Below are 14,195 nucleotides of genomic sequence, written 5' to 3'. Positions count from 1 at the left end.
TCATTCCCTTTCTGAGACATCGAATCTTTTCTTCTGCTTGTTGAAACTCTCTTCCCTTGGATACTATGATGCCATACTGCCAGGCTCCTCTTGGCTTTGTACCTCTTCCCTTACCCCATTCAAGTCTTTGTGGGATCCTCTCCTTGCCCCATCTCTAAGTGTTGGTGCTTCTCAAGTCTCAATCCTGAGCCTCCATGCCTCTCACAATAGAACTCTAGAACTCTCATCCAAGCCAAGGACTTCAATAACCACAACAGGCGTGGACGTACCAAGATACTTCCCTAGCCCAGAATTCATTCTCAATTTTAGATCCTCATACCCAGCCATCCACTTTACATTTTCAACTGGTTGTCTCAAAAGCTCTTTACACAAAACATATAAAAACTAAATTTATAAATAATACTGCAATGAACTTTGGGGTGCATGTGTCTTTTTGAATCATGGCTTTCTTAGGGTATATGCCCAATGGTGGGACTGCTAGGTCATATGGTAGTTTTATTTTTAGTTTTTAAAGGAACTTCCATATTGCTCTCCATAGGAAGCAATCTAAATGTCCATTGACAGATGAATAAAGAAGATGTAGTACATATATACAAGGGAATATCACTCAGCCATAAAAAGGAATGATATTGGGTCATTTTTAGAGACAAAGATGGACCTAGAGTCTGTCATACAGAGTGAAGTAAGTCAGAAAAACAAATATCGTATATTCACACATGTATGCGGAATCTAGAAAAACGGAACCTCTTTGCAGGGCAGGAATAGAGATGCAGACGTAGGGAATGGACGTGTAGACTGGGTGGAGGGGACGGGAGGATGGGATGAGTTGGGAGAGGGGGACTGACATATATGCGCTATCGTGTATAAAACAGACGGTCAACGCGAACCCGCTGTATCGCACAAGGAGCTCAGCTCAGTGCGCTGTGATGACCTAGAGGGGTGGGATGGGAGGGCAGCGAGACGAAGGTCCAAGAGGGAGGGGATATATGTATATAGACATATAGATGATTCATTTGTTTGTATAACAGAAACCAACACAACATTGTGAAGCAACTATACCACAATTAAAAAAATAATATATAAAAAAAAAACCACCAAGTTGTTGTTTCTCTTCAAGTCAGAAAGCTGAGAGCTATCCTTATAGGATCTCCATCTTTTTCATTTGCCGATATTCTATTCAATGGCCAATTGTATTGATATAATCCTCTAAACAGCTCAAGCCCATCCAAGTCTATCTCCATTACAGCCACGCAAGACCAAATGCCAGCTGTCTCTTGTCTCTTGGCATAGCTTCCTAACTGAATCCTCTGCAACTTCTCTTGCCTCCCTCCACTCAGTATAGTCAGAAAAGCTGTTTCAAATACAAATTTTACTAATATCTCTCCTCTATAATGCCTTTAAAAAAATTTTTAGATAAAGACCAGAACTCCTAAACATTGCTTACAAAGACTTCCACTGTCTAATCCTATCTACTTTTCCAGCCTAATTTCATCTCTCTCCCATTCATTTCACTTATATTTCATTTTACGTTTTTACTTCCTCTGCTTCTTAATATTCTTGCTTTAGAGGAAAAGCATCATAGTGGGCAGACATGAGTTGGGGCTATAAATCCCAACCACCCTCCTCCCTTTTGTTTGTTCAAAGAAATTACACTAAAAATTCAGTCTTAATTTATTATTATTTAGATATCATCCCCTTCCTCTGAGTCAAAGAACTGGCCTCATGTACTGACAACTCTTTTCTGTTCAAAGACAGCAATCATCACCTCTGGGAAGTCAGCTGTAATGAGGCTCTTCATCAAGAAGTCAAAATATAAATAAATAGAAAATGGTGAATAAAAGTAAAGGTGAGAATAGCATACTCACTTTAAAAAGCTGGTAAATGCCTATTTTTAGAACAAAAACAATTAAAGCAGGTGTCCTTTAAGTAGCAATCTATTATAAAGTATTTTAAAAATTATTTTTACAAATACTCCAATTGCACATTACTTATGAAGTCTGAAGCAACAAAAACCTGGCGCATCTATCGGTTTGGTATCAAGGGCATTGGAAGCTATCATCCTATTTGCAAAACTTGAAAGTCTCCATGTCTGTGATACTCAAGATGATAAGATGAGTATTTTTATTATAATTTTTAAAAAGATGATGAAAATGCTCATATTTTCCAGTTTTAAAATCCTCTACATGAGATTTTTCTTTCCAAGGTTTTGTTGTTTCTCAGCTTGGGTAAATACTTTAAAGCAAAATCTGAACACTTCATAATTTATTTATTTATTTTTAAATATTTATTTATTGGGCTGCATTGTCTTAGTTGCAGCACACGTGATCTGCATTGTCTTTCATGACGTTGTGCGGACTCCCCTCTAGTTGTGAAATGAGAGCTCCAGAATCAGTAGTTGCTACACGAGGGGCTTAGGTGTTGTGAGGCATGTGGGATCTTAGTTCCCCAACCAGGGATGGAACCCTCGTCCCCTGCAGTGGCAGATGAATTTGTAACGTCTGGACCACCAAGGAAGTCTCCATTTCATCCTTTAAAGTGATCTTGAATTTTACGGTTTTATGTGTGACTGCTTCTAGTTTTAGCTTCTTCAGATATGTCTCAATATGTTTTCTAATTAGAATAAGAAAACTGAAAAGGCACTTCCCTCTATAAGAGCTTTTTAACTGAATTCAGTTCTCTGCCTCACCTTTTTCACAGCTTCCTTTTATGCCAACGCAGCTAGAACCGCTGGTGCTGTAACCTGCCTGATCATTTGTTTTCCAGGACATGTAATGCCCAAGCAGTACAAGTAAGCCTGCAATGTGAAGTGCTCTGAGAGGACCAACAGCAGCCAGCGTTCTAATCCCATGGAACATTTTGAATGATAGAGTACAGACAAATCTTTTCAATTCTAAGTGGTCTAGTCACTGAGAGCCAATGAAACTATTTACCACATTTTCCTTTTCAATGATTAGGGCTTACAAGGAGTCACCTACTTTCATCACAAGTTCATAGCACATGGTATTGTAATCTAGACTCAGAAATGGCACAGGTGAATATGGATGACTCAGCTGGGGAGGACTAGACCAGGGAGACGACTTTCCTAACACCCCACCAGGACCCCAGCAGACAATGGGAACAGGGAAAGAGGTCTCAGCGAATAGGAAGGCTGGGGAGGCCAATTTCTGTCTAACTAGCAAAGCTTAGAGGGAAGAGGTTAGGACGCAAAGGATACAGAAGAGGCTCCCTTCTCTTACACATGATAGCTTTAAGGGCTTGACTCCAAGACAGGAGTCAGCTACAGGGTGTGATCAGCAGTGATCACAGTGAGGATTCTGTCTGAAAGTTCATCACCCTCTTGTTACTCTACAACCTTCTGACCACAGAAACTGCTTCGAAAGTGAGCGTTAGTCACTCAGTCATGTCTGACTCTTTGCAACCCCATGGACTGTAGCCCACCAGGCTCCTCTGTCCATGGAATTCTTCAGGCAAGAATACTGGAGTGGGTAGCCATTCCCTTCTCCAGGGGATCTCCCTAACCCAGGGATCAAACCCAGGTGTCCTGCATCACAGGCAGATTCTTTACTATCTGAGCCAGTTGCTGCAGAATGTCTATTTTTTGTGAGATCATCAAAGAAAAGCATCCCAATACAGAAAGCACATCTGACTACTACTTAAAGAGCATAGTGTTCTTTCAGCACTTGCTACATGGCCCAGCGAAAGGTGTCATCTACCCCTTTAAGAAGTGGCTGAACTAAAGGACATTAGAGAGTCCACGATAGCTAGAGGTGACCCCTGAAGCGATGAAGACTAAGAGGAAAGAAATCATGTATGAAGACTCTGAATAAAGAAAAGTTTAAAAGGAAATTCCGATTCGCACCAAAATGCTTTATGGAGTATACATTAAATGTGGTTTTTCGATTGCTTACATTTGTGTTTTTTTGGCTCCTTAAAAAAAGTTACCTAATGATTCTTCCTCTTTAAACCTTTCGTTGCTTTCATGAATAAGATATTTTTGTACAAGGAGATTAGCCACAGATTTTTTTGCTATCGCTACATTCCTTCACAAAGATACACACATTTAGGTATGTGCATGCTTACCAGGCAGGCACCATTTGAATTCTTAGTTTTGCCAAAAGAACATGGCAACTTGTGTACGTTGTTGTTGTTCAGTCACTAAAGTCATGTCCGACTCTTTGCAACCCCATGAGCTACAACATTCCAGGCTTCCCTGTCCTTCACTATCTCTCAGAGCTTGCTCAAATTCATGTCTTTTGAGTCAGTGATGCTATCTGACCATCTTATTCATGTACATTACAATGTTGGAGAAGGTATGGAATGCATTTTATAGCACTTTCCTTCAAAATTCATTGCTGTAAAAAAAATCCACTTGAAAATAGTAAATTAAAATTGTGGTGCTTAAAGTGAGAACAGTGAATTAAATGGTCTCTTAGGAACCCAATCATTCTGATGTATCCACAAAGAGAGGTAACAGTTATTGTAAGAAGAATTTGGACCGTGAAACCTCCAATGTAGGATCAACGTGTCCTACATCCCAGCTCTTAGCAAAGGAAGTGCCTTTCCAGTCTCTTACTCTAATTAGAAAATGAAGAAGCTAAAACTAGAAGCAGTCACACAGAAAACCGTAAAATTCAAGATCACTTTAAAGGATGAAATGGGGACTTCCTTGGCGGTCCAGCGGTTAAGACCTTCCTACAAGGACGATCCTTCCCTGTAGATGGTCCTACAAGCTCCGAAGCCCTCATGCCACAACTAGAGAGAAGCCCATACAAGATCCAGTGGAATCTTCAAGGAAGATCCTTCCCTGTAGATGGTCCTACAAGCTCTGAAGCCCTCATGCCACAATTAAAGAGAAGCCCGCACGATGCCCACATGACACAGTGAAGTTCCCACATGCTGTGACTAAGACGCAATGCAGCCAAATAAATAAATACATAAAAACAAATAAATGATGTTACTTGCCATGCCTGGTCAGCTGTGGCCTGGCCTCTGTCCCTGAAGATCTCAGCCTGTGAAGATCCCCTCCTACCATATCCCACATACAACCCCTTGGAAGAGACAAGAGCCACTGCTTTGGGGTGCCACTCGATCCACTGGGCTCACAAAGCAAACTGGCCTATTGAGATGAGAAATGATCTTTAAACATTAGAAATCCCCTTTAACCAACAGCAAAATGAGTAGTGACTTGAAAAAACAATAAGTATGTATAAAGCTTAGTGGTCAACGTTCTAGCCACGAAACAGACAGAATCCCGAAAAACTTCAAAACGTATTCTAATAATCTCCAGCCAGGGAGAGAAAAATAGCCTCTGGACACAACGATGCTTTAATAGATTCCAAACATTGAGAGGCAGGATTTCCCTGACGATCTGGTGGTTAAGATTCTTGAGCCACTTGGTCAATTACAAGCTATGTGATAAAATAAAAACAATCAGAAGAGGAAACTTAGTAATCTGAAATTTGCTCTCTTGTCAGTTCTCCTAGAAACTGGAGTTTGTGCTTAATTTTATCCTGTTGTTCACTGCCATTTTTAAAGGAAAGGCTACTCTAAGGACTCACATACACAGAGCTCTGAAAAGCCAGGACACAAGATATCCCAGCTAAAAATGTAAGGGATATTGTTATAATAGATCAAGAGTCCATCAACTCTGAAAATTGATTTAAAAGAAAATCCTTAAAAAGAATGAGAAATAAGCCATGGAGGTATCTTGTTAAAGAACATTAAACTAGCAACTGAAATCTGGTCCTGTTACTAACTGCCTGGCTCTGGTCAAGGCAATCACTTTCCTGTGCCTCAATTTTCCAGTCTATAAATGAGGGTCACATGTCCTGGAGCCCAGCTCTGCTCTAGCCAGTGATGAGGATTTGGACAGTCACTTTGCCTTCTTGAATGTCATTTTCCTTAACTTTAAAGGAGAGGCTCTGGTAGAGAACCCTTAAGAGTCATTCTCATTTAGGTCCATGATGCTGTTAATAAAAGAAGAAAGTGGTGAAACGTGCAAACCTTTTCATAACAAATGCCCAATACAGGTACAGCTGAAGATCTGATCATTTTTCCAATGTTTAAGTTAGTGTGGGAAATGATCTAGCTGCAATTTTATTTTTTCTAGGATGTGAAGATCCATATTCACACAATGAAAGAAAATAAAACCTGGAAAATAAACAGTCAGTTTTCTGTAAAGAGGTCAACAAAACTGAAGAATTCCAGGATACATATATGTTTGCCCAATTGATCTCCACCTTCTTCTGACAGAGAGGAAGTCCTCACATTGATCAGTGCTGGAAAAAGAGCCATTCTTTTCTTCTTTTATGACATAAGGAAGCCCATGTTTGTTGGGGAGGCATGTATACAGACATACAGTCACCCACAGACACAAAAAAAGACTCAGCTTCTGGCTTTGGGTGTGGCTCAAATATTACATCATATACCTGGGAATTATATTAGAACACAGCTCAGTATGATTCAGTAATCTATTTGGTCTAATTTGTGACTAGAGTATTCTAGAATCTATGGTGTTATTTCTACACTGGTCTATAATAGATTGTTAAATCTTGTCGAGGCAAATTTCTCTAGGAGAAAATAAAAGTCAAAATAGTTCAGCCACTAAGAACTTAAATGGGAAAAAATGTTCCCAGGATGGCCTCAACATCTTGATTTCATGCTCCTGACTTTCCCATAAACACTGATCACAAATCAACATTCTTCCTCAGCTTCTTGGGTCAGTGGAGCTAAACCAGTGGCTCCCCCAGTTCGGGACACTCAGACTTTAAACCTACATGGGAATTTTCAGCTTACACTCCAACGCATTTCTATATGCCCATTTATTATACATACTTGACTGTAAGATGAATATAAGGCCACATTTAAGTCTTTTCAAAATCTCTGTTACACAGCACTTTCTCAATTATTTTATTTTTAAAATTATTATTTGGGGAAGACATGTTAACCTGAAATGATCTCAACCAATGTTTCAGATAATTTTTAAATAAAAAAGAGGCCAAGCTATCAAACACAATTCTCCTAATAGTTCATCATCCCACAACTGTGAGTGCTTGAAAGTTATCCTATGTAAGCCTTTTGAGATGATTATGCTATGATGATCACAATGAGTGCTTCGGGATAGTTTTTAAATCTTTTTCATGTCTTCTGAAAATGGCGTACTTTTCAGTGACCGCAGCAAAAGATAAGACAAATAGAGCCATGTCTCAATTCACCTGATCCAAAAGAGAGAAAAACTGCATTAAAGTGGCTTTCAGTTCAGTTCAGTTCAGTCACTCATTCGTGTCTGACTCTTTGAGACCCCATGAATCGCAGCACTCCAGGCCTCCCTGTCCATCACCAACTCCTGGAGTTCACTCAAACTCACGTCCATCGAGTCAGTGATGCCATCCAGCCATCTCGTCCTCTGTCGTCCCCTTCTCTTCCAGCCCCCAATCCCTCCCAGCATCAGTCTTTTCCAATGAGTCAACTCTTCGCATGAGGTAGCCAAAGTACTGGAGCTTCAGCTTTAGCATCATTCCTTCCAAAGAAATCCCAGGGCTGATCTCCTTCAGAATGGACTGGTTGGATCTCCTTGCAATCCAAGGGACTCTCAAGAGTCATCTCCAACACCACAGTTCAAAAGCATCAATTCTTCAGCACTCAGCCTTCTTCACAGTCCAACTCTCGCATCCATACATGACCACAGGAAAAACCAGAGCCTTGACTAGATGGACCTTAGTCGGCAAAGTAATGTCTCTGCTTTTGAATATGCTATCTAGGTTGGTCATAACTTTTTTTCCAAGGAGTAAGCATTTTTTAATTTCATGGCTGCAATCACCATCTGCAGTGATTTTGGAGCCCAGAAAAATAAAGTCTGACACTGTTTCCACTGTTTCCCCATCTATTTCCCATGAAGTGATGGGACCAGATGCCATGATCTTCATTTTCTGAGTGTTAAAACTGGAATTTGAGAAGTGATAGGTCATCTAACGTGGGGGTCATCTTATACATGGGCATGTTCCAGAAAATAACATATGCTGAACCTGCATATGATGAAGTACGATGGTTGACAAAACGTAAGAAGAAATGATATGAAACTGAATCCTGAAATTCCAATCTGCTTTGGGTTCCTTGTGAGGAATTCTGTTTGTTTCATTGGGTAAAATTTAGAGCTCATTTCAGCCTGAGCCAGAGGATTCCTCATCACCTTTCCTGGACTAATGAAAGGAGCCTCTTCCAAAGCTTTACCACTTAAAACTCAGAAGGCATGATACTGACATCTGGTACTGGCAGAGCAATTAGTTGTATAATAGTAATACTGAACACTCTGAGTGTTTACTAGGCATTGTGCAAAATGCTGTACATGCAATAATCACAGCAATTCATTATCTTCACCTTGGAGATGAGGAAACCCAGTAACATGGGGGGGCAGCTTGCGTCACTCCCTTAAGTGGGAAATGATGCAGCTAGGATTTGAACCTCCCTCTGTGAGGCTTCCCAGGCGATGCAGTGGTAAAGAATCCACCTGCCAAGGCAGGATACGCAAGAGATACGGGTTCGATCACTGGGTCGGAAAGATCCCCTGGAGGAAGAAATGGCAACCCACTCCAGTATTCTTGCTTGGAAAATTCCGTGGACAGAGGAGCCTGGTGGGCTATAGTCCAGGGTGTCACAAAGAGTTGGACATGACTGAGGACACACACACACGTAAACACAGTCTTACTACAGAGCCTGTACCTCTAGGCAGGATGCTGGACCTTTCCAACGAGTTGTGTGTGTGCTCGGTCACAGTTGTGTCCAGCTCTCTGCAACCCTATGGACTGTAGCCTGCCAGGCTCCTCTGTCCACAGGATTTTCCAAGCAAGAATGCTGGAGTGCGTTACCGTTTCCTTCTCCGGGGGATCTTTCCAACCCAGGGATCAAACCCACATCTTCTGCATCGCCTGCACAGGCAGGTGGAATCTTTCCCACGGAGCCACCTGGGAAGCCCGCCACTCCACAGGTTAAATAACAGAATCTATGAGAGTGTAAATCTTTCCAGGGGCCCTTTCCACTAATCACAACATAATCCTAAGTACCTCTTTTCCAGCATCAGGCTATGGGAGGAACTAAATTAGTGATCTGAATAATCTTGGATGCTGAGTTCACCATTCTAGAACAAGTGATTCAAAACTGACCTAGTGGCTGAATCCTATAGGGTCATCTTAGCCTTCATCCTTTGTGTATTCATATTTCTACCTCTGAGTAGAAGTTATGACTCCTAAAGTAGAAATTTATGATTCTTACATTTTTTAACTGAAGTATAGTTGAATTACAATGTCATGTTAATTACTGCTGTACAACAAAGTGACTCTATTAAACAAATATATATGTATATTCTTTTTCATATTCTTTTCCATTATGGTTTATCACAGGATATTGAATATAGGTCCTTATGCTATACAGTAGGACCTTGTTTATCCATCTATGTATAATAGTGTGCATCTGTTAACCCCAAACTCCTGATCCAACCCTCTCCCACCACCTTGCCTTTGGCAATCACCAGACTATTCTCTATGTCCCTGATTCTGTTTCTGTTTCACAGAGAGCTTCATTTGTGTATGACTCCAATGTTGTTGAAACTCTTCCTTGCTCTAACAAAACTCTCCACTTTCTTGATTCTCCCTAGCCTTGATGCCCCTTCCTCCCATTCCTTCACTATTCTTCCATCTCCTTATTAAGTATTGAGGTTTCTTTTACCTCTTTCTCCCAGGTAGTCTTTTTCCAGTGGTCATGTATGGATGTGAGAGTTGGACTATAAAGAAAGCTGAGCGCTGAAGAATTGATGCTTTTGAACTGTGGTGTTGGAGAAGACTCTTGAGAGTCCCTTGGACTGCAAGAAGATCCAACCAGTCCATCCTAAAGGAGATCAGTACTGAGTGTTCATTGGAAGGATTGATGCTGAAGCTGAAACTCCAGTACTTTGGCCACCTGATGCCAAGAGCTGACTCATTTGAAAAGACCCTGAAGCTGGGAAAGATTGAGGGCAGGAGGAGAAGGGGATGACAGAGGATGAGATGGTTAGATGGCATCACCAACTCAATGGACATGAGTTTGGGTGGACTCCGGGAGTTGGTGATGGACAGGGAGACTTGGTGTGCTGTGGTTCATGGGGTTGCAAAGAGTCAGACACAATTGAGCAACTGAACTGAACCCAGATAGTCTCATCTATTTTCAAGGCTTTGTTGGACTCCCAACTTTACATTGTTTTAATTTCTTCTAAATTTCAAAATTATAGTTCCAGTTCACTGGACATATCCACTTGCAACTCAAACTCAACATATCCCCATGGAAGCTCACCTCCTTCTCTTCATTACTGCCGACCTTGCTCTCAAACCTGACCCTTTTGTTAAAGTCCTCATTTCCTTTAATGGCATCACTGCCTAACCAATTACATGAAGTTGAAGCCTTGTACCCACCCACCTTGGACTCTTCCTTATTTCTCACAGTTTCCCATTACTATTATCCCTAACGCACATACTCATTGAATCACCAAATTCTTCCAATTTCACCTTCTAAATGTCTCTGTGATCTGTTTCCTCTTTGCTGTTCCATGACCATGATGAAAACCCTCATCAAGTCTCATTTGGATTATTTCAATGGCCATTTATTTGCCTCTCCTAGCTCAATTCCATCCTTTAAGCCCTTAAATGAGTGACCTTTCCCACGTCCACTCTTCTTAGAAACCACCTCCAACTTGGAGACAGTGCTTTGGAAAATCAAGTGTTCCTTACTTGCTGCAAATTATAAATCCTTCTTCTCTGGAAAAAACAAAAAACCAAAAACCTTCTGCAACCCTTCTTTGCCACAGGGCACTAACCTAACTGCATATCCTGATCCTGGCACGTAAGGCTCTTCACCACCAGATTCTTGGCTACATTTCTAGTGGCATTCCAACCTCCCTTCTCCAGTCACACCTCCTCAAGGGAACTATGATGCAGACCATTGGAGCTACAGCCACATTCACATCAACTATGAGCTCCTGAGGGGGAATCTTTATCTTTCTTAATGATCTCTAAGCATCCAAGTTCACTACACTTGCACTGTTGGCATCAGACATCTTAAAGAAATGTAGTTCTAGGCATTTTAAGGTTCTTCACAATAACATCTCTTCCTTTCAACAGCCCTGCAAGGTTACACAGCACTATTGCCTCTATTTAGCAGCAAAGAGCCGACTCCGGGCGGCTGAGGTGCCTGAATGGTTACTAATAAGGAACTAGTATACAAAGCAGTCAAAAATTTAAAGCCAGGTCAGGCTGACTCTAAAACATGTGCTTTAGCTGAAACCAACTCTGATTATATCTAACACTAAAATTTCACCTTCAAGGTAGCACCCAGGAAGCAATGTCCTTGCTTTAGGCTCTCAGAGGTACACAGATGCAGGTCACTTTGGGAGATGGCAAGCACCACACTTTCAGTCCAACTCCCACAAGATCCCAGGCATCCCATAAATAGAAAAGCATGGGTGCTCTAGCCTAACACAAACTTTTTACACTCTCATTGAACCCCAAATGAAGCCCTTTGAGGAGGCAGCCTAATATTTTTAAATGGCCTATCTTTGAAAAAGGGGAAAGTCTGGAAATGAGCCTAAACACTGCTTCTGACTTAACAATTCATTAAGTCCTTCTGACTTACTGGACACTCTGAGTTTCTCCATCCTTGAGGAGTTAGAGTCTAAACTCTTTCCTCCTGACTCTAATTTTATTAAACAATTGACGTTGTTGTTAGTTAGCCACTAAGTCGTGTCCAACTCTTTTGAGACCCTGTGAACTGTAGCCTGCCAGGCTCCTCTGTCCATGGGATGTTCCAGGCAAGAATACTGGACTGAGTTGCCATTTCCTTCTCCAGGCGATCTTCCCAGACCAGGGATAGCACTTATGGCTCCCAAATTGCAGGCGGATTCTTTACCACTGAGCTACAGGAGGAGCACAAAAAAATGGATATTTCCCCACATATTTGTTTCTTTTATCTAATGCTAACACACACACACATACACTCAACTATAGCCCAAAGGGAAAGTGCTTCAACAATTACTCATTATGCAAACCATATGTACCTGTTCCCTTATTACTTTTATAATAAGGTCCCTGAAGTTCCAGTCTAAGAAACCATCGATCAAGTTTCAGATGTGTCTCTGCCAGTAGCTGCTTCTGTAGCTTTGCACAAATCCATTTCCATATTTTCATTTATTAAGTCAAGGGATTCTAAGAGTCGATCCATAAGTAGTCTCTCTGAATTCTGATACTCAAAGGCTATTCTTACTTTTAGGATATTTCTCACTAGGTGAAAGCTATTTATTCTAAGGGAGTCTAACCTACATGATCATTTTCATAAGTGATTTTTAAATGGTAGTCAAGGATGATGACTTGGAAGTTAATTTCAAGATGATCTTAGACCAAAAAGACTGAATCAAATGCGTTCAAATACACGCTAAAACATTTGTGCCACTCAAATACCATTCAGGCTAGCATCACCCAGACTGCAAAGCAATAAATGGAGTATCTAAGATAATTCCACATACCCATGAACTTGGTCTCATGTTCACACATGTTCACATGTGTGAAAACGGATATTGGATGTGTTGAGATAATTATCCAAGTGCTATCAGATACAAGAAGCAAAAATAAACCCAAAAATTTGAGGTGATTAGGCAAATATCATTGGTAAAATTCAGTGACTACCAAGTAAAACTTAAGAAAAACACCTGTTATGTGTTGTTGTGGCTGATGCATGCATACAGTATACCCTTGCTAGGTGCCCAGGAAGTTTTGTTTACAGGAGTTGAACTTCTCACAATGTGACAGCTACTGGGTGCCCTAGATAAGATCAAATGGTCTATGACATAGGTGCCCAATAAATGCCTGTTGGATAAATATTATGTGAAAATACTATAAAAAGTAACACTATGCAAAAGGAAAAGCATTGTTAAGACTCTTACAGCTCATTTTCCATCCCAAAGAAACGGGAATTCCAGAGAGATGATTAAAGAGGTGCCTTTTCAACCTTCATGGGGTTCAAGGTCACAGAAAACATTCCCACCAAAATTCCATCAATAAAAACACACTGTGGGAAAAGAATTTATATACCCACATGTTACTGATTAAACCAGAGCACCTTGATCAATCAATCAATAAATAAACACTCAAGAAGGCACTTTTTAAAGGGAAGAAAACCCTTGGCACAATGGTTTGGCACAATCCATTGGTTTCACATTTTAAAATCAGACAGTTACATAGTATTGGTAAATAGTATATACCTATTGTGAACCACCCTCTGGAGGAGCCCCACAGGACGGAGCTGGAGGGAGCTCTAAAGAGGTTCTTGCAAAGTGGGGCGCCTTCTTGCAAAGTGCGTGCAGCCATCACGCTCTGCAGGGCAAGGCCAGTTCCCCGCCCAGGGCTGCGGTTTCCTCCGGGAAGGGACTCACCTGGCGTCCTGGAGTTGGCCCGGGCTGCAGGCAGGAGGAGCGAGAGGCAGAGGCAGCCGCTGAGCCAGAGCGCAGGCATGGCCAGGCCGGGCCGCGCTGCCCGACGCCTCTCCGATGGGAGCTTTCACTCTGCGCTCCGCTGTGCTTTCCTTTCCCTTGATCAGGTGGTTTTATCGACTCTTCTACCTGACTCAGTCCTGACAGGAAGAGAGCCTGTGTTTCAGGGTGTGACTCACCTGTGAATAAGGAGGACCCAGCCCTCGGGAGGCAGACAAACACACAGCACACAGGCAGCTGTAAAAGCGCTCACCCCTGCTGCCGGGCTCCCCCCTCCCGCAAGGAGGGCGCACCTGGCCTAGGCCGAGGGCGTGGTGCAGAGGCTGCGGCCCAGGGATCTTGTGGGAGGAATGTGTCAGGTCCCCCAGAGCCCTCCTTTTCTCTCAGGGTGGTCCTGAGCAGCATGGGGAGGTAGCTAGCAGCCCGCCCCTTTCTCCAACTGGGAGGCCCAGTCTCCTGTGCGGCAAACTCAAATAAGTCACCAGCTCTGATCAGCTCTGGGCTAAAAATCAACAAGGAAAACAGGCCAGTCCAACAGTCACAACAGGGTCCCCTCCACCCTCTGGCCTAGGCTCAACCTCTCTCTGAAATACAGTAACCCTACCCCAGGCTACCCACTCTGTTGACACCTCATTCCTTCCCTCACCATCATCTGGCTGGACCAGGGTTCCTCTCCTGGGTCCCCAGAACG

General features: G+C 42.1%; 1 protein-coding gene across 1 annotated transcript in view; it reads right to left on the bottom strand.

Annotated features, from left to right (window-relative positions):
• The window catches only part of LAMC2 (laminin subunit gamma 2), a 70,159-nt gene extending 56,375 nt beyond the window's left edge, over nucleotides 1-13,784 (bottom strand). Inside the window, exon 1 of the mRNA XM_069546250.1 lies at nucleotides 13,448-13,784. Within this exon, the coding sequence (XP_069402351.1) occupies nucleotides 13,448-13,526 (79 nt within the window). The 5' untranslated portion in view covers nucleotides 13,527-13,784. The remainder of the gene's footprint in view (nucleotides 1-13,447) is intronic.
• Nucleotides 13,785-14,195: the final 411 nt, after the last annotated feature.

This window comes from Ovis canadensis, chromosome 12 (genome assembly GCF_042477335.2).
Source record: "Ovis canadensis isolate MfBH-ARS-UI-01 breed Bighorn chromosome 12, ARS-UI_OviCan_v2, whole genome shotgun sequence".
In the NCBI taxonomy this organism is placed as follows: domain Eukaryota; kingdom Metazoa; phylum Chordata; class Mammalia; order Artiodactyla; family Bovidae; genus Ovis; species Ovis canadensis.
Note: the sequence above shows the minus strand (reverse complement) of the source record. Positions and strands in the feature narration are given on the sequence as shown.